At 44.1% G+C, this 20938-nt stretch overlaps 1 protein-coding gene across 10 annotated transcripts; it reads left to right on the forward strand.

Moving 5' to 3' along the window:
* Window positions 1-546: 546 nt before the first annotated feature.
* Window positions 547-18481, forward strand: CCRL2 (C-C motif chemokine receptor like 2). Of its 10 annotated transcripts, XM_053600453.1 has the most exons (4): window positions 577-676; window positions 8109-8354; window positions 15383-15439; window positions 15987-18481. In XM_053600453.1, the coding sequence occupies exon 4, from the start codon at window positions 17119-17121 to the stop codon at window positions 18169-18171; it is 1053 nt and encodes a 350-aa protein (XP_053456428.1). In that variant the 5' UTR covers window positions 577-676; window positions 8109-8354; window positions 15383-15439; window positions 15987-17118; the 3' UTR covers window positions 18172-18481. The 10 variants fall into 10 exon arrangements, with proteins under 10 accessions (XP_053456426.1, XP_053456432.1, XP_053456433.1 ...); XM_053600451.1 differs by lacking the exon at window positions 8109-8354 and having other exon boundaries at window positions 547-676; XM_053600457.1 differs by lacking the exon at window positions 8109-8354 and having other exon boundaries at window positions 547-676; window positions 16452-18481.
* Window positions 18482-20938: the final 2457 nt, after the last annotated feature.

Raw genomic sequence — 20938 nt, forward strand, 5'->3', positions numbered from 1 at the left:
AGTGCGCTTCCCACAGTGCAGGCCACCTTAGGAGAGCTCTATGTTGAAAGAAGTTAACGGATCTGTGGGCTGTGAGGGAAGACTTGGATTTGCAGGGCTGAGGGGTCAGGGCTTGGGCCCTGGCCCAGTGAAGTGAGGAGCCACAGTCTGAGGATATGGAGTGTGGTGTGAGGTGAAGGGTTCTGTTTTCAGGACAGGCTGAGGTGTGTCCAGATGGCAGTTATCAGGGGAAGCTGGCATTGGGCTCCCCAGAGTGACTGAGTGGAGAGCTGCATCTGGGGTTCCTGGCAGTGGATGCTGGGAGGGGGGCTGGGGAGGAATAAGTCAAACAGAACCCTGGGGAATGCAGGCAGCAAAAGAAGCCCCAAAGAACAACAAGGAGGTGTATGGGGAAAGGCAGGGCCAAATCTGGAGCCGTGCCATGGCAGCCAGAGAAGAGGATTCTGCGAGGAAGAGGAAGTGTCAGCAAAGTCACATGCTGCGGGAACACCAAGTAAGATAAAAGACGGAAAAAACACCGCTGGACTCCGTGACGCAATCAGAAAGGCAAAACAGCTTGATGAGTGCTGCCTGGCGTCTCTCTCATCTGACTCACAGCAAAGGACAGAGTAATGTTTCCTCCTCCCCCCATGAAAAGCACGACTTCTGTCTCCAAGCTCTGAGCTCTCCAGAGGAGGTAGGACCAGCCTGGGTGGTTTGAAGGTCCTGGTTACTGGGAGATGTAGGGGCCCTGCCCGAGGCCCTTCATACAGAGTGTGGCTAAGTCCTCTGCGGCAGAAGAAGGTAGAGGCTACCGAATCCTACCTCAGAGGTAGGGAATGCCTCTGACCAGGTCCTCAGAGGCTGGGGGACCTGGGCAGGGAGGGGCTGTGGGGCCTCAGAGGATCCTCAGGGACCTTCCTGAGGGACATCTGGGCAGGAAGGAAGAAGCCCACCACTCAGGCTCTGGACCAAGCCCAAACTCTTTCCTACACAATGTGTCATAATTTAATTTTATTAAAGGGAATATTTTTAAGGCAAGGATGCTATTTGGTGTATTACATTTTACCTCTGTTCTTTTTTTTTTTTTTTTTTTTCCATTATTTATTTTTAATTTAATTCTGTTGTGGTCTGAGAGTATATTTTTTTTTTTATTTATTTATTTTTATTGTTGGGGATTCATTGAGGGTACAATAAGCCAGGTTACACTGATTGCAATTGTTAGGTAAAGTCCCTCTTGCAATCATGTCTTGCCCCCATAAAGTGTGACACACACCAAGGCCCCACCCACCTCCCTCCTTCCCTCTTTCTGTTTCCCCCCCCATAACCATAATTGTCATTAATTGTCCTCATATCAAAATTGAGTACATAGGATTCATGCTTCTCCATTCTTGTGATGCTTTACTAAGAATAATATCTTCCACGTCCATCCAGGTTAATACGAAGGATGTAAAGTCTCCATTTTTTTTAATGGCTGAATAGTATTCCATGGTATACATATACCACAGCTTGTTAATCCATTCCTGGGTTGGTGGGCATTTAGGCTCTTTCCACATTTTGGCGACTGTAAATTGAGCTGCAATAAACAGTCTAGTACAAGTGTCCTTATGATAAAAGGATTTCTTTCCTTCTGGGTAGATGCCCAGTAATGGGATTGCAGGATCAAATGGGAGGTCTAGCTTGAGTGCTTTGAGGATTCTCCATACTTCCTTCCAGAAAGGTTGTACTAGTTTGCAGTCCCACCAGCAGTGTAAAAGTGTTCCCTTCTCTCCACATCCACGCCAGCATCTGCAGTTTTGAGATTTTGTGATGTGGGCCATTCTCACTGGGGTTAGATGATATCTCAGGGTTGTTTTGATTTGCATTTCTCTAATATATAGAGATGATGAACATTTTTTCATGTGTTTGTTAGCCATTCGTCTGTCGTCTTTAGAGAAAGTTCTATTCATGTCTCTTGCCCATTGATATAAGGGATTGTTGGCTTTTTTCATGTGGATTAATTTGAGTTCTCTATAGATCCTAGTTATCAAGCTTTTGTCTGATTGAAAATATGCAAATATCCTTTCCCAATGTGTAGGTTGTCTCTTTGCTTTGGTTATTGTCTCCTTAGCTGTACAGAAGCTTTTCAGTTTAATGAAGTCCCATTGGTTTATTTTTGTTGTTGTTGCAATTGCCATGGCAGTCTTCTTCATGAAGTCTTTCCCCAGGCCAATATCTTCCAGTGTTTTTCCTATGCTTTCTTGGAGGATTTTTATTGTTTCATGCCTTAAGTTTAAGTCCTTTATCCATCTTGAATCAATTTTTGTGAGTGGGGAAAGGTGTGGGTCCAGTTTCAGTCTTTTACATGTAGACATCCAGTTCTCCCAACACCATTTATTGAATAGGGAGTCTTTCCCCCAAGGTATGTTCTTGTTAGGTTTATCAAAGATTAGGTGGTTGTAAGATGTTAGTTTCATTTCTTGGTTTTCCATTCGATTCCAAGTGTCTATGTCTCTGTTTTTGTGCCAGTACCATGCTGTCTTGAGCACTATGGCTTTGTAGTATAGACTAAAATCTGGTATGCTGATGCCCCCAGCTTTATTTTTATTACAGAGAACTGCCTTAGCTATACGGGGTTTTTTCCAGTTCCATACAAAACGCAGAATCATTTTTTCCAAATCTTGAAAGTATGATGTTGGTATTTTGATAGGAATGGCATTGAATAGGTAGATTGCTTTGGGAAGTATGGACATTTTAACAATGTTGATTCTTCCCGTCCATGAGCATGGTATGTTCTTCCATTTGTTAATATCCTCTGCTATTTCCTTTCTGAGGATTTCATAGTTTTCTTTATACAGGTCCTTCACCTCCTTCGTTAAGTATATTCCTAGGTATTTCATTTTCTTTGAGACTATGGTGAAGGGAGTTGTGTCCTTAATTAGCTTCTCATCTTGACTGTTATTGGTGTACACAAAGGCTACTGACTTGTGGACATTGATTTTATATCCTGAAACATTACTGTATTTTTTGATGACTTCTACGAGTCTTGTGGTTGAGTCTTTGGGGTTCTCTAAGTATAAGATCATGTCATCAGCAAAGAGGGAGAGTTTGACCTCCTCTGCTCCCATTTGGATTCCCTTTATTTCCTTGTCTTGCCTAATTGTATTGGCTAGAACTTCTAGCACTATGTTGAATAGTAAAGGTGACAGAGGACAACCTTGTCTGGTTCCAGTTCTAAGAGGAAAAGCTTTCAGTTTTACTCCATTCAGTAAAATATTGGCTGTGGATTTGTCATAGATAGCTTCAATCAGTTTTAGAAATGTGCCACCTATGCCTATACTCTTCAGAGTTCTAATTAGAAAAGGATGCTGGATTTTATCAAATGCTTTTTCTGCATCTATTGAGAGGATCATGTGATCTTTATTTTTGCCTCTGTTAATATGGTGGATAACGTTTATAGACTTGCGTATGTTAAACCAGCCTTGCATCCCTGGGATGAAGCCTACTTGATCATGATGAATGACTTTTTTGATGATAAGCTGTAATCTATTGGCTAGGATTTTGTTGAGAATTTTTGCGTCTATGTTCATGAGTGAGATTGGTCTGAAATTCTCCTTTTTGTTTGGGTCTTTTCCTGGTTTTGGTATCAGGGTGATGTTTGCTTCATAGAATGTGTTGGGGAAGATTCCTTCTTCCTCAATTTTTTGGAATAATTTCTGCAGTACAGGAATAAGCTCTTCCTTGAAGGTTTGATAGAATTCTGGAGTGAAGCCATCTGGACCAGGGCATTTTTTGGTTGGAAGCTTTTTTATTGTTTCTTTGATCTCAGTGCTTGAAATTGGTCTGTTCAGGAGCTCTATTTCTTCCTGGCTGAGTCTAGCGAGAGGGTGTGATTCCAAATATTGATCCATTTCCTTCACATTGTCAAATTTCTGGGCATAGAGTTTCTGGTAGTATTCAGAGATGATCTCTTGTATCTCTGTGGGATCAGTTGTTATTTCCCCTTTATCATTTGTGATTGAGGTTACTAGAGATTTTACTTTTCTATTCCTGGTTAGTCTGGCCAATGGTTTATCTATTTTATTTATTTTTTCAAAAAACCAACTCCTTGTTTCATTAATTTTCTGAATGATTCTTTTGTTTTCAATTTCATTGATCTCTGATTTGATTTTGGATATTTCTTTTCTTCTACTGAGTTTAGGCTTAGATTGTTCTTCTTTTTCCAATTCCATAAGATCTCTTGTGAGATTGTTGATGTGCTCTCTTTCAGTTTTTCGAATGTAGGCATCTAAAGCGATGAATTTTCCTCTCAAAACTGCTTTTGCAGTATCCCACAGGTTTTGGTAGCTTGTGTCTTCATTGTTGTTATGCTCAAGGAAGTTAATGATTTCCTGTTTTATTTCTTCCTTCACCCATCTGTTATTCAACAGAAGATTGTTTAGTTTCCATGCCTTTGGGTGGGGTCGAGCATTTTTGTTAGAGTTGAGTTCCACCTTTAGTGCCTTATGGTCTGAGAAGATACAAGGTAAAATTTCAATTCTTTTGATTCTGTTGATATTTGTTTTGTGTCCCAGGATATGATCAATTTTGGAGAATGTTCCATGGGGTGATGAGAAGAATGTATATTCTTTATCTTTGGGATGGAGTGTTCTATATGCGTCTATCAAGCACAGTTGTTCCAGAGTCTCATTTAAGTCTCTTATATCCTTGTTTAATTTCTGTTTAGAGGATCTGTCCAGCTCTGTAAGAGGAGTGTTAAAGTCCCCTGTTATGATGGTATTATCAGATATCATATTGCTCAGACTGAGTAAGGTCTGCTTCAAGAATCTGGGAGCATTTAAATTGGGTGCATAAATATTTAGAATTGAAATGTCTTCTTGTTGTATTTTTCCCTTGACCAATATAAAGTGACCATCTTTGTCTTTTTTGACTTTAGTTGCTTTAAATCCACATGTGTCTGAAAATAAGATTGCAACTCCTCTTTTCTTCTGAATTCCATTTGCCTGAAAAATTGTCTTCCAACCCTTGACTCGGAGCTTTAATTTGTCTTTTGAAGCCAGGTGTGTTTCTTGCAGACAGCAAATGGATGGCTTGTGTTTTTTAATCCAGTCAACCAATCTATGTCTCTTCAGTGGGGAATTCAAGCCATTAACATTTATTGAGATAATTGACAAGTGTAGTAGTATTCTATTCATCTTATTTTGTGAGAGTCCATTGCTTAGTTTTATCTTTTGCATCAGTGTGGAGGTTAGGTTCTGTCCTTTAATTTCTGAGTTCTTACTTTGCTGCTGATCCATTGTGGTGGTCAGTGTGCAGAACAGGTTGAAGTATTTCCTGTAGAGCTGGTCTTGTTGTGGCGAATTTCCTCAATGTTTGTATATCCGTAAATGATTTGATTTCTCCGTCAATTTTGAAGCTTAGCTTAGCAGGGTACAGAATTCTGGGCTGAAAATTGTTCTGTTTAAGTAGATTAAAGGTAGATGACCATTGTCTTCTTGCTTGGAAAGTTTCATTAGAGAAGTCTGCGGTCAATCTGATGGATTTGCCCCTGTAGGTCAACTGGCGCTTACTCCTGGCAGCTTGCAGAATCTTTTCTTTGGTCTTGACTTTGGACAGGTTCATCACAATGTGTCTTGGAGAAGCTCGGTTAGAGTTGAGGCGACCTGGGGTCCGATATCCCTCTGAAAGCAGTGTGTCAGAATCTTTGGTGATATTTGGGAAATTTTCTTTTATAATATTCTCTAGTATGGCTTCCATTCCTCTGGGGCATTCTTCTTCCCCTTCTGGAATTCCTATAACTCGTATGTTGGAACGCTTCATAAAGTCCCATAATTCTGACAGTGAACGTTCTGCTTTCTCTCTCTTCTTTTCTGCCTCTTTTACTATCTGAGTTATCTCAAAAACTTTGTCTTCTACCTCTGAAATTCTTTCTTCTGCATGGTCTAACCTGTTGCTGATACTTTCCATTGCATCTTTAAGTTCCCTGATTGACTGTTTCATTTCCTTCAGCTCTGCTATATCCTTTTTATATTCTTCATATCGTTCATCTCTTATTTGATTCTGTTTTTGAATTTCCTTTTGGTTATTTTCCACTTTATTAACAGTTTCCTTCATTGTTTCCATCATTTCCTTCATTGTTTTCAACATGTGTATTCTAAATTCCCTTTCTGTCCTTCCTAACATTTCTGTATAGGTGGAGTCCTCTGCAGTAGCTACCTCATGGTCCCTTGGCGGGGTAGTTCTGGACTGGTTCTTCATGTTGCCTGGAGTTTTCTGCTGATTCTTCCTCATGGGTGATTTCTTTTATCTGTTTACTTGCCCTAATTTTCCTTTCAATTCCTCTTGCTCTTTAAGTTCTTGTGCCTGTGGACTAAGGGTTACAGGACCAGAAGGGTGAGAAGGTTTAAGAGCAAAAAAGCGATGAAAGAAATGAGGACCAAGTGATAAGAAAAAAAAAAAAAATGAAAAAAAAGAAAAATAGAGAAAGGAGAGTGGTTGGGTGAAAGGAATATTGACAAAAAGAAGAGAGGCACAGAAAGAGGGAGACAGAGCAATATAGGTGTACAGTAGGATACTTTGATACAACCTTAAAAAAAAAAAAAAACACCTTCTGGGGGTGCCCAGTGGGGTGGTTCCCTTGAGGTCAGCAGCTCTTTGCTAACCTGATCAGACACAGTACCCCACCTCCACCAAGTAGAGAGGAAAGACAAAAATGCTATAAATCAAACCAAAACAAGCAAACAGAAAACTTTACGGGATAAAATTGGCTGGAAAAACCAAATAATAGTGGTAGAAACACTAACAAAAATGAAGTTCTGATTATTGAAATAGGCAGCAATGGGAAATTATAATTAAACTAGAAAAATTGAGAAAGAAAAAGGATGTGTATGGAAAAGGTTGAACTTAAAAAACAAAACAACAATCTAGAACGTCAAAATAAACAAAAAAAACAACCAAACCAAAAAAAAAAAAAACCAAACAAACAAACAAAAAAAAAACATACACGCAACCAAAAACAAAGCAGTATGTATATGGCATTGAATATTGTCTGGGCAACACGTGGTCTTCTGGGGTATGAGATGTTAATCACAGTTCTGATACGACTGGAGGCTGCTAGTTTCTCGAACCCCAGCAGGTAGACACCCTAAATCTCTCTTCAGCCCACTTAAAAGGCACTTTGAACTTGTTCACTTACTGAGCAGAAGCTTTCTCAGGGAAGTGCTTGTTGCTGGAATCACTGCTGAAGTGGCCATCCACTTACCCTGTGTGTCAAAACTGGTCTCCCTCTGCCCCCGAGGGTTAGGGCTGCAAGGCGGCTCAGACCCCGCCCTTAGGCTACTTGGTCGCTGGGTTACCAGCTCCCACCCAATTCCAGCTCTGCGACCCTGAGGGCGGAGCTTGCCAGGGCAGATCGCTCACAATGTCTGCCTGTGACCCAGAGCCAAACTCTATTAGCTCTGTCTGGCTCAGCGGCTCAGACTGGGGCCCTAGACAAAGGCCAAAGTTCTCCGCACTCCCGCTCAGGCTCTCCCCAAGGCAGTTCAGCTGAGTGCCAAGTCCAAAGACACCAAAACAGTTCACAGGTAAGGCCTTTCTGGTTTGCAGTCTCGCTGCTACTGAACTTACAGTTGCGGGCGGGTTTAGGTGGATTGAACACACGCGACCACTTGCCGGTTTTCCACTGTTTTAGTCCTCCTCTTGGGGTCCAGAAGTCTCTCGCTGACTCCCTGTATCCTCTCAGGGGTGATGATAGGCAGATCCCACCAGCCAGAGATGCCTGGAGTCCTATATCCCCAGACTCACGGTGCCCAGATGCAAGGAAGCTGTTACTCGGCTGCCATCTTGCTCCACCAGAACCTTACCTCTGTTCTTTAAAGAAACATTTCTTATCTACTTAAGATGGTTGATTTCAACTGTCCAACCTGACCTGATCCTGTGAAAACTGGATACTTGACACTCTGATGAGTAACCAGTTGAACAGTCAAGCGGAGTGAGTGGGCCAGGAGGTCTGTTGGTGCAGGTGACTTCCTTCCTCTGTGTGCCTCACATGGATTATATGGTCTTGTGACACCTTTGTTTTGGAAATTCCAGTTTCCATTTCTTATAATTCAGGGTAAATAAAATTCACAGGAAACGCTTTGCTTCTACAGTGGAGTCTGAGGGACTGGGCCCAGATGCCCTGTTCAGAGCCAATGCACCTCTGACTACCATCCTCCACGGATATGAAGAGAGCTGCTGAGACTCACAGCCACAACACCCCCCCACCCCAGCCCGCCCCACTGGGGACTGGAGCTACTGCCCAGGGAACACACGATCAAGGGGTGCTAAGCCAATGTCCAGCTGATATGGGAGTGCAGAAGACTGGCCCTTTCCTCAACTCGGGGCAACTCCGACAGGTACCCCAGCTCCACGGCTCTTTGTAGTGTCGACCAGGTCCTCTGTCATAACCACATCTTGGGCAGCTTCTCTCCCTGCCGGGTCCCACCGTGCTCTCTCCCTTCCAAGTGTGTCTGCTGGAAGTCCCCTTCCCACATGCCATTATGGTCACTGTCTGATAAAAATAAATCAAATTAGAAAAGGCATACACATAGAAAAAGCTACTAAGTATAACGCCAACATAAGGGCAGACAGCAAGACCTTGGGCTATGTGCTATGGAGAGCTGGAAACGAGAGATCCCGACATGAAGCTAGCACTTGGGGAAAGATGGATTAGAAGAAATGTACCTGCAGGCAGAGGACAAGAAAGCTGACTTATTTTTGTCTAGGCTCTAAGTGGTAAGGGGAAAAGTCTTCTCTGAGAATCCAAAACCTATGCTTCATGCAAACATGAGGTTCAATTATATAACACTCTCAAAATGGGAGACCCCAGAACCAGGCAGGAAAATTCATCACAGGCCATTGATACCACCAGGACTCCTGGCTGAAACTGAAACAAAACTCCCCAGGAAGGAAGACCTCCCACTTCAGGGCAAGGAAAGCTACTGCAGAGGAAATCATTTCCTAAACATGAGCTCATACTGAGACTATAAAACCCTTCAGGAAATGGATCGCCATAAGTAACAGTTGGCAGATCTAACAAACTTATTACATACCTCTAACAAGCTCTACATACTATGAGAACCCTGAAAGATTTGATTGTCATTACTTTATTAAAAGTATTTTATTACTATTAGAAGTAATTGCAAAGAATCAAGAGCCTAAAAAAGAAACAAAATCTTATACCTGGAGTCCACTCAGTGTACGCAAGGGTGTATCTCACTCTCGTGGTGTCTGTCTTACTGCCCTAACTCGCCACATTGTTCCGCACTATGAATGATCTTAGAGCCCTTCTGCCTTCTAGGATGTGGAAGCTTTTACTCAGTGGTTCTTTCCTTTCTTTATAGGAATATATCCTCACCTCCTGAGTCCACTTGTCCCCTAATGGAGAGTACAAGGATAATTCTTAACATTTATTGATTTTCCTTCTTTCTTCAGTGATATGTCTATAGTAGGATTGGGTTTCGGTGTAGCTCTAACTCTCTGTTTCAAAGTTCTGGTGCAAGATTATACCGTATTTCTTGTCCAGTTGTTGCTGACAAATTTTAGAATTTTTATTATTTTGGTCATTTTGTGAGATATTAGAGAAGGAAGAATTGGGGATCTTGCTTCACTATTCCATCTTCACCACAAAGTCCCACATTAATGCTTCTTAGATCTAGAAGGGTTTCTAAAATCTTAAGCACTGCTTCAGCCTGGGAAGCCCTAAATGGAACAGTGTTTGTGTGTTGTTGACTTTAGGGTTTTGTTGTTGACAGTTTTGTAGTATTGGAGGGCTGGGAGTTATCAGACACTCTCTGTTCATGGGCACATGATGCATCAGCTGCCTCAACTTGCAGAGTGGGTGATTACATTTAAACACAAGGATGCATGGGGTGAACCTGGGCAGACAAGGCTCGGTGGAACAGAAGGCACGGAAACCAGGCTGCAGGGGATTCCGTGCAAATTAAGCACTGATGGAGAAGGATCAGTGAGTCTGGACAGTTGCTGAAGAGGGACAAAGAGACAGTGCACAGAGCAATGTGTGGGATCAAGTGTGGGTTGATAGTCTTTATTTAAGAGACAGACCTGCACACTTTAAAATTCTGAAGACTCGAATAGAGGAAGGAGAGGTTGGAAATCAAATGGAGAAACAACTGATGAAGATTAAGCAGAACGAGATCCAGAGTAGAGGAGGAGAAATTAGCCTTTGACATAAGAGGAGCAACTTTGTCCATGGATAGAGAAAAAATGTAGATATACCACAGTTACATTTGAAGGTGGGGACAAGGGACTTGAGAGAGTTCTGGGGAAGGAGGAGCTGAGACCATCTTCTGAGAGTAAATGGCAATATGGGGAGGGGGGCTGGAGAATAGAAGCTTTAAATAGCTTGAAATAACTGACAGAAAATGAGATAAAGTGATCTTTTGTGACACTCTGAAGAGTTATCAGGGAACCTAGAAGAATCTTTGGAAGCTAGTTCAGATTGGAGACCATAAATAAGCAATGGATCTTGTCTTCATGGCTAAAGGGTTTTAAACAGCTCTTCTCAGAAACACATCCTCAGAGACAGAATGGAAGGGAGAAGTAGATTGATAAATTTATCTAAGACTGAGGCTTCAAGGAAGGTCAGGTTATCAACAAGAGAACGACTACGGTACAGGCTAGACGAGGAGGCTGTGGCCACAAGGGGGAGCCGACAGACAGGCTGGAGGCTTCATACCCAACAAAAGTTATAGAAAGAGTAAATGGGGTGAGAGAGACCAAAGGGTGGCGATTGTCATCGGAAAAATGAGAGCTTTTAAGGTCAGAGTTCAATGGTAAATCAATGCTAACAAACCGAAAATCTGAGCTTGGGTGTGGGGAATAGTGGGCAAAGCCAGTGAAGTTTAGTTAATGAGCTGAGAGACTTGGGCACTGGACGGGGGTCCATGTGGACAACTAAGTCACTGGGATGAATAGGGGTGAATAGAGCCCCTTGCCCATGTACACATGGTAGGACAGAGGCCAATCAGGCAGACGGAATGGCAGTGAGGAGGTGGAGGGGAGAACGATGCGGCTGGAGAACCGGACACCAGAGCAGCCTTCCATACATCTAAGCATAGACTTCATCGTCAAAAAGTGGCGCTGAGACCACGAATGCCACCTTCTGACTTGTGAGTTGGATGTGAGAGGAAAGGTGTAGCCTCAAGGGACTGGTGGGAATGTTCTTGGAATGAAGTAAAGATGTCAGGTAGATTGTCTGTCATAGAATTCAAATTCCAGAGGCACCGAGGAGAAGCAGGAGAGGTTGCGGGAGAGGTCAGGGCAGAGGTGGCACAAAGCAGGACGGCAGTGAGAAACAGCCAGAGGCATCTGACCGGGGGAGCTGCCTACACATGGCAGCGATGGGGTATGTTCCAATTCGGTCGCTTGTGTTCCAAATCATTAGTCCCAGCAGGCCCCAGACAGGTGGGAGGTGAGACGATGAGAGAGGCAGAGAGATGCTGCAAACACATTGCTCCCCAGTAAGCCAGGCACTCAGACTCTCCAGGACTGACCTTGCCTTGCCAAGACAGGACTTGGAATAAAAAAATGTATTAGAGGAAAGGTCTGCGAGAGAAACTGCAAAAGGAGCCAGGAGAAGCTGGGAAAGCCACAAGATCACAATGCGGGTCTGACTCCAAGTGAAGGAGAGAGGGAAGGAAGTGAGGTTGGAAGGAAACATCGGCCAAAGCTGCCATCAGAGGAGCCCTTCTCCTGGGGATAGACCTGTCACTACGCCTGTCCCTCGCCAGGGTATGCAAGGGGAGCAGCCTGTGGTAGGCACGGCCTTGGCACACATGTAGAGCTGAGTCCCAGAGGCCAGAGGCCAGGACCCTCAGCTAACTATCTCCCTCAGAGCTTGGGGGGCCCATTTCAGGGCTACCACACAGCATAGCTATCTTGTGTGTCCCAGGAAACATTTTTTCAAAATATACTTTACAGACCCCTTGGCCCAAAAGTGTCTGCAGGAAAATATGAAAGAGGGTTTCTCTGATCACGCACTTTTGGGAAACACTGTATATCCACTCTTCCTCAGGGAGGGGTATAATGCCTATTAGCATATTAAGACCTTTGAGAAGTCTTGTAGTAAAGACATTTGCTTTGTTTTCTTAGTCCAGCTATTCTCCAAACTCATTTGAGCAGATTCCTCCCCCAACCCCCTTTTTTAGGAGCATACTTCTGAGCATACTACAGAAGAAACTGAACATGCAGTGGGAAAGGCCGCTGTAGGAAATAGTTCACAATTTCTCTTCTAGAAAGTACATATAAAATCTGTATTTCCAGGGTTGATTATCAATCAGATCGTATTTTTTAAATATCACTTCCCTTTTGCTGTCTTCCTAGATATCTTAGCTACTAAGAGGGTTAAGGAGTAAGGGGGATTTTAGGCATGAGCCAGTATGTGGGAGAAAATTGGGGGGCAGGATGAGACAGTCTCAGAATCCCCAAAATTACATGTGTGCCTTTGATCTACTACTCAATACCAAGCAACTCATCCAGCAGAAAGTTGATTGTATTCTTTTTTTAAACCATTTTTTTAATTTTATTTTTAATTATTATTTTTTTTATTGTTGGGGATTCATCGAGGGTACAAGAAACCGGGTTACACTGATTGCATTTGTTAGGCAAAGTCCCTCTTACAATCATGTCTTGCCCCCAAAAGGTGTGGCACACACCAAGGCCCCATCCCCTCCCTCCTTCCCTCTCTCTGCTCTTCTTCTCCCCACCCCTCCCTCCTTCTGTCTCTTTCTGCTCTCCCCTTCCTCCACCCCCACCATGTCCTTAATTGTCATTAATTGTCCTCATATCAAAATTGAGTACATAGGATTCATGCTTCTCCATTCTTGTGATGCTTTGCTAAGAATAATGCGTTCCACTTCCATCCAGGTTAATACAAAGGATGTAAAGTCTCCATTTTTTTTGAACCCGCCACCCTCAGTAGGCTGGTGCCCTACTCACTGAGCCACATGTGTCCCCTCCATTTTTTTTAATGGCTGAATAGTATTCCATGGTGTACATTGTTTTCTAAAGATAGATTTTACACCTTTTACATTAAGAAGCAATGCTACTTAAAACTTATAACTATTATTTGAAAACATCGCTATCATGGATTCTTCTTTTATCCTATGCAAATTTTCTGTAAGGTTGTAATAGTTCCCGATAAAAATTAGGGAGGTAGATTGATTGAATATCTGAGAGGACTGATATTTGGAGAAACTATTGTAAGAGATAGTTAAATATGATAATTTGAAACATTCTATTGCCCATTTCTCAATATCAAGTTAGATCTGTAAAAAAGTCATCATCCCAGCATTCTCCCACCCCTTCACTGAACTCAATTTAATATTATACATATCAATCAGCATTCAGTCAAGAGGCAGAAACCATGCCAGTAATGTGAACAATGAATGTAATGTAAATAATTATTAACTAAGAAAGGCCAAGAGCTACTAAAGGGATTCAGGAGAACTCTCCAGACAAAGAATGGCAGGCTTAGGAGCAGTGCTGCCTCCAGGCCAAGGTCAGGCACCTGAGAAGGGGCAGAGTGGAGATGCCCTCCCTGCAGGGGCTCTCTCAGCCCTTGTTAGAGAGGGCATACCTGTGGCCCACAGGATGGTCAAGAAGTCTGCTGAGGTGCTGCAGGCCGGAAACTGCCTGAAGGGGTCCCAGTGAGGCTCACAGGAGGGCAGGCCCCTGGCATCTCCAGAATGCCTCTGCCAAGGAAACCGCTCTCAAGGCGCCAGCAAAACTCAATAGGAAGCCACCAGCTGTGGTGTCAGCAAAATTCAAGGGAGGGTGAGCAACACAGTGTCTCCACACAGCACTGTCAAGTCAGTCCAAGGAGCAAAAACAAAATAAAAACAAATTCTGGAACTGGAAAGAAAAGACCCGCCTCTTATTGTGACCTTCCCATGACTTCTACACCAACTGGCAAGGGAGAAATGCGTGTGGTGTCCAGCTCTAGAATTATAAAGAAAAACAAAGATGAGTGTGATTAAGATCTGAAAGGCGATAAATTGACAGCTGGTACAGTGCGTCCTTCGCCTTTTCATTGAAGGCCAATGTCATATGCAGAATATTTTTGTATCTTCTGTAGAATTATTGCTAACGTTTCACCCAATGTGTATTTTCAAATTCCCTGACATAAGAAATTGGCATCAATTAATTCATTGTTAGACCTCATCATTTATTATTAGACCTCGTCCCTTACGGCATTTGGTGCCCATCACCTCACAGGCTTTCTCTGACTACTTATTTAAAATGTGAACCCTGGCCCCTCCTAGGATCCTTCCCTGCTTTCCTTTTCTCCAGAGCACTTCTCTTTTACTAACCTACAATTCACTTATTTTGATTTCTGTCTGTAAAACTCAAGCTCCATAAAGATTAGGATTTTATCCCAGCACCTAGAACAGGGCTGGACTTTATATATGTATAAATTTTGTGGAATAAATGAATTGAGCAAATGAGCCATTACCATGTAGGGAGGAATGAGTATAAAGTGATAGTTTCTTAGGCTGAACCTAGCGTTGAACAATAATAATAAAAAGTAACTCGCACCTTCAAAGGTAAGATTTGTGGGCCACATGCCAAAGCCATAGGATCTGGTGTAGTTTCACCAACAAGGACGGCCCTGTTTGGGTTTCAAATTTAGAATGGTAAATAGAACATTTCTTCTGCCTCAGCTTCAGACTTCTAAACTATTCCTTCCCACCAATTTAGAAGAAATTCTAAGAATCCATAGCCGGAATGTGGGTAGGCAGAATGCTGGGAATCAAGCCAAATATAATACTGAAAATGAAGGCCTTGCTAATACTGGGAAGTTAAATCCCAAATTTATGCAACAGTGTATTTCTTGGGGAAACTTCACAGTTCACATGATTCTGTGACATATAGTTATGAGGTGCCTGCCTGCCTGCTGGGTTTTTCCTCCGTTAAACCATCTATATTCCTAGAGTTTTTCAAGTTTCAGAGTTTGACCTGACTCTCCCTCCCTTGTCTGGTTCTGACCAATGAGCATCAGGAATAATTACTGTAAGTCACCACTGCCTCCTCACTCAAGGCTCTGGGTGTTCTGGGGTCCAAATCACCCAGCTGCAGGAAGGAGAGACCCCAGGAAAAAGGATCACTGCAGACCCCAGGCTGTAGCCATCACCAGTGGGTGGGTAGAGCATTGCAGGGTGTGGGGCCTCACTCACTCACTCAACCCCCACCCGACAGAAGGAGACAACAGTCAGAGCCTGGTTCCCGCCCACACTCACCCCTCCAAGACTGAGGCTCAGCTGCCGTGGGCAAGGAGTTAAAGTCAGTGCTCAATCACTTACATGTCTGGGCTGTTTTTATGTTTATTTTTCTCTTAATGATTCTTGATTTTCTACTTTGGCAGGTATAATTTTACATTGAACACATCTTTGGCATGAAAAAGGGTGTCATTTAACCAGATGTAAGTACTGGAGCAAAAAGGTGGGACCAGTCCCAAGTTAGGTCAATTACAACTACGTAGAGCCCTTGACCTGCAGTCCTTTCAAGTTGCTCTTTTCAGTTCATCCTTCTTCCAAACTGCACCCTGCTCCCCACGTCCCAAATCTGGGTGATGTCTGCTTCCTTCATCTCTGGCCTTGGCTCCCCCGCCTCGGTTTGGGGTCACACTTGTCCTCCTAGCTTTCTCTCCCACAGACTTCAAGTCGCCATCCTCACTGGGGATTTCCCTCCTGGGGTTCTCCTTTGCAAAGCAGGGGCTGTTCCCACAAGTGTCCCCACCCTAATCGCTCTCTACTGTTTGCAAAACTCCTTATTACTTTCCTTAACACCAACGTCAGGGCTGTCCTACAGTCACTGTCACAGAGGCCCCATCTCTGCTCCTCCCACCATTGCCCCCTTCCCAACTGACATTTTCCTAAAATTCTCTCTTGGGACCTCATCTCTCAGCCAAAGCCACAAATGACAATCCAAACCCAGGCACACACCACTCACTGTGGCTCTCACTGCAGGCTCCGCACCCCTGTATTAAATCAGGGAGTGGGCTTCTGCAAGAGTGATGAGAAGCTGCCTTGGAGGGCCAGGACCCTGAGATCTGGACTCGAGGTTACAAGAACCTTCCCCTCCTCTGGCGGCAGCTGTTACCTACTCAGCGTGTTCCATGGCAGCAGCTGGAGGGGTCTTGGTGTGTTTCAGCCCTTGACATCACTCCCTCCGTATCACTCAAAGCAGAATAACTCGGTGCCCTTATCTGGAACAGCCAGGACCACCGCTGTGTGAGGCCACAGGGAAATCAAAGGCGGGTACAGGGGCTGGAGCCAGTGGGGAGGAGAAAATAACTTCCCAGTTCCTCTCAGACACTTGAGAGATCTTCCGGAGGTCTGAGGGAGCTTTTGAGTTTCCGTTGGTCCCTGAGATCTGTGACTGGTAGGGTAGGGCCTCCAGAGGCATAAACAGTGGTTCCTCGTGCCCCCTAGGCTCAGCAGCATTTTGTTCAAAAGGAAGCTGTCCACCTCTCAGGCCATTCCCACAGCTCTACGGATGCTGGGTCGGGAGGCTGTGTCCTTGTCCCCAGGAGCTCGGCCCAGTGGTAAGTCATCTGTGTATTCATCCAGTTATGACCATACTGATGGTTAGTGTGGTTTCACTTTTACAAACCCATTTATTAATATCCTTTGAGAAAAAGGCATCTCAGCCTGTCACAGGAAGCTGCTTCAAGGGGTGAGCAGACTTTTTAAACATACAGAAATCAGGATTTATACCAATTTCTTGAAATTTACCCACAGTAGTTGGTTCTCTTTAATTGTGTGTTTTCTTACATATTGTTTTCAAGTCGACAAGTCATGTCTCTACCAAAAGAAGACTGTGTCATGCCTGCTTCGTCTCCTGTGACCCCTAGAGCACAAAGAACAACTGATCTGTGTGCTTTGATGACCAGATGGGGGTCACGGCTGCTCTGGGGAAGTGGGCATGTGTGGAGAAATGTTTATTTTCTGAGATGGAGTCCTACTCTGGCTAAAATGAAGTGCCAGAAAAGGGACATGGGGCTGTCTGGGCACTAGTCCTGCTTGCTGTTTCCTTTGGGGTAATACAGCTGTAGGGAAGGAAAAATAATCTCCTGTTTCTCCGCAGGACAGCCTGAAGATGGCTAATTACACAGAGGCACCAGAGGATGACTATGATGTCTTCATAACGGATGATCCAAAGGACGGCAAGGCAAGGCAATGTGACAAGTATGAAGCCCAGGTCCTCTCAGCCCAGCTGGTGCCCCACCTCTACTCCCTGGTGTCCCTGGTCGGTCTTCTGGGCAATATCCTGCTTGTGCTTATCCTGGTAAAATGTAAAGGACTCAAACATGTGGAAAATATCTATTTTCTAAACTTGGCACTTTCTAACTTGTGTTTCTTGCTTACCCTGCCATTCTGGGCTTATGCGGCTTCCCACGGGGGCAGTATTGGAGAGCCCATCTGTACAATTGTCATTGGACTCTGTGCCATAGGCCTGTATGGTGAGGCACTTTTCAGCACCCTCCTTATTGTGCAAAGATATCTGGTGTTTGTGCAGGTGCGAAGATTTTGCTGGACCACCAAGACAGTGCCTTGCAGCATCATTACAAGTGTCCTGGCATGGGTGATAGTCATTCTGATCACTTTGCCCGAATGCGTGTTTTATAAACCTCAGATGGACGGCCAGGTATACAAGTGCACCTTTAGCAGACTTCCCCTCCTGCTGCTGGATGAGACATCCTGGAAGCATATTCAGACCCTAAAGATGAACATCTTAGTTGTTGTTTTCCCACTGTTGATCTTGCTATTTCTCTATGTACGAATGAGAAAAACACTAAGGGTCAGGGAGAGGCATCGGGACCTTTTCAAGCTTGTTTTTGCCATAGTGGTTGTCTTCCTTCTGATGTGGGCACCCTACAATGTTGCGCTCTTCCTGTCTGCTTTCAAAGAAAACTTCTCCCTGCATGACTGCGAGAGCAGCTACAGCCTGGACAGAAGTGTTCAGATAACAAGAATTATCGCCACCACTCACTGCTGCGTCAACCCTCTCCTCTGTGTGTTTCTCGACAAAGAGTTTAGGAAAAACCTCGGGCACCTTTTCCATCTGCGTATTAGCGCGGCACTTCAGCCCAATGAGGCGTCTGCACAAGGTCCATCAGGAGACGATTCTGGCCAATCCACCCAACTGTGAGGTGGCATTCATCAATGGCAAGACAAGTAAATGTTGATTTTTGTCTCTTTGCATTGTTTTGTGTTTTTTATGCAGGTGTATGTAAAATAGGATACAGGAAGGAGGGGATGAGCAAACATTTGCTAAGCACGGAATTTGTCTCAGGCACATGAGCGCCTTCCACTCTCCCTGCGTGTCTGGAGTGTGATGGGATTCCACGCAGAGTTCACACAACTCGAAAGGGACAGGACTGAGACACTAATCCAGGTTCTGTTTGCTCCAGAATGTGTGCTTTGTCCAGCAGGCCAATATTCCAAACATTGGGCAACAAAATAAATATATTTCAAAACATGTATTAAATGTATCTTAAGACAATTAATAATTACTTTTCAAAACAACTCCACCACATTTGAAGCAACCTATGAAGTTCTCTTGGCTACTTGCCATACTCCCAGTCCCCCAACCTGTGAGCTCCCCAACATTTCTGTTTCCTCCTACTTTATCTTAAAGGCTACAGAGGCTCAGAAAATTGTAAAGCCACAAAGATGCTTATGTTTAGAAATGTCTAACAAGGGCGGCACCTGTGGCTCAGTCAGTAGGGTGCCGGCCCCATATACCGAGGGTGACGGGTTCAAACCCGGCCCTGGCCAAACTGCAACCAAAAAATAGCCGGGCATTGTGGTGGGCGTCTGTAGTCCCAGCTACTCGGGAGGCTGAGCCAAGAGAATCGCTTAAGCCCAGGAGTTGGAGGTTGCTGTGAGCTGTGTGATGCCACGGCACTCTACCGAGGGCCATAAAGTGAGACTCTGTCTCTACAAAAAAAAAAAAAAAAGAAATGTCTAACAAAATGAATTACCATTTCCTTTTAAGTAGAACACATACCTGAGGCCTCACCAGCCTGTAACTACAAAATCGTCTCACTTCCTTTCTATAGCTGAGTCAGTAGAGTACAGCTCCCACCTGCCACATCAGCAGAAGACCCACTTGTTACATAGGGTTATCTATGTCCCCTGAGACCCTTCTACACCTATAAATGTGGCTCATACTTGATTCTAAAGCTGTCCTTCTGTCTCTGGTGTTCAGAGCCAGACTATACAGTCACCAGTTTCCTGATAACCTTGTCCCTGGTTCTTGAGGCCTCCAAGCCACCACTGCCCTGCTGATATGACACAGCCATTGCTCGTGGCTACATCCTGCAGACACAGGGCCTGGACTGGCTGCCTCATGCTGGCCCGGAATCTTGCCTGCACTGGAGAGAACTGAGGCTTAGCACTGACACCTGTTGCAGGTCTAACCAGGTCACCCACTCTGGCTGCACTCCAGAGTGCCAGCTCGGCCTTGCTCCCCTCCCAGAATCAGGCATATGTTCAGAGACAAGTGAGTCCCTGTCCCTCCTTCACAGGAGGCTGCTTTCTCCCTAACTAAAATCACTGGGCGCAAATAGGGACACATGGAGACCTCTGAACTACTGAAAGTTCATCACTAGATGACCAAAAGGGTCCTTGATTTCTTCCTCAAGAATAATGGATGGAAATTTGCTGGATAGTGATGAAACCAAATGGAGAAAGTCTTGTTTTCCAAACATCAGAACTCTCATGTACTACCTCATAAGCAAAGACCTCCATTTGTGTTAGATGAAATATATGAAAAGCTTGTTAGGATGGTGGAGGAGAACCTCACGTGACATGCTGAAATAACAATAAATGGCTCCAAACGAGATTCTATGGCAGTGAGTCTCAAACATTAGCACACATCATCAGAACTGCTGTGTTGAAACCCAGATTGCTGGGCCCGGTGTTTCTGATTCAGTACATCTGGAATGGGTTCCCCGAATGTGCTATTCTAACAAATTCCCAGAGGATGTTGATACTGGTGGTCTGGGGACTTCACTCTGAGAACCATTGTCCTAAGGAGAAAGAACTCAGCTAACTAAGGAGTTTGGTCCTGTGCTGAAGACAATGTATAATTTAGAGAAAGGGATAAATTGCTCAGAAAAGGAAAGGGGTTTGGGGAGGTGTGAGTGGGGAGTGTGATAGAGGGGAACAGAGAGGATAAATGAAGCAGCTGTCATTTGGAGAAGAATTAAGAAGAGGAACTAAAGGACTTACGCCAGTGATTTCAGTCTTGCTGAACCCAGGATGAAAACTTCTTCTCTGGCCCTTGCACCCCTCATTGAGCCCTTGCGGCTGAGTCCTCTCTTTCAGGGACTATGAGTCTGGCCTCAAGCTAAGCTGAAGCGAGCTCAGGTAACAGGTATAACCAAAAGAAGTCCTTCATGGTTTCTTCCCAGAGCAAAGGATCCCTGTATTCCAAAAGCAAATGCTAGTCACCCACCATAAAAGAAAAGAAAGAAACTAATGATGACATTTTTAATGGCAGTTTTTCTAGCTTCAGAAAGATGTGGGAAAACTAGAACTCTCAAACACTGCTGGTGGGGATGTAAAATGCTGCATCCACTTTGGAAAAATCTGGCAATGTCATAAAAAGTCAAACCATTTTGCTCCTAAGTGTTTACCCAAGAGAAATGACTATGTACATCCATACAAAGGCTTATACACAGATATTCATAATAGCTTATTTATGAAGCCCCGAACTGGAAACAATCCAACTCGGCCCAAAGAGAGGACTCGGCTGCAAGGGCTCAGTGAGGGGTGCACATTCATCCACAGGGGAATGGATGAGCAAACAGTGACACTTTCATGGTGGAATTTTGCTGACCAATCAAAAGGAACAAACGACTGACACGCATGACCACCTGCATGAAATCTCAAAATGCTGAGTGAAGGAA

The sequence above is a fragment of the Nycticebus coucang genome, chromosome 8 (assembly GCF_027406575.1).
Source record: "Nycticebus coucang isolate mNycCou1 chromosome 8, mNycCou1.pri, whole genome shotgun sequence".
Lineage (NCBI taxonomy): Eukaryota > Metazoa > Chordata > Mammalia > Primates > Lorisidae > Nycticebus > Nycticebus coucang.

What these genes read in the sequence shown, in the direction of transcription:
- CCRL2 (XM_053600451.1), top strand. Translation starts at nt 17,119, where the DNA reads ATGGCTAATTACACAGAGGCACCAGAGGATGACTATGATGTCTTCATA.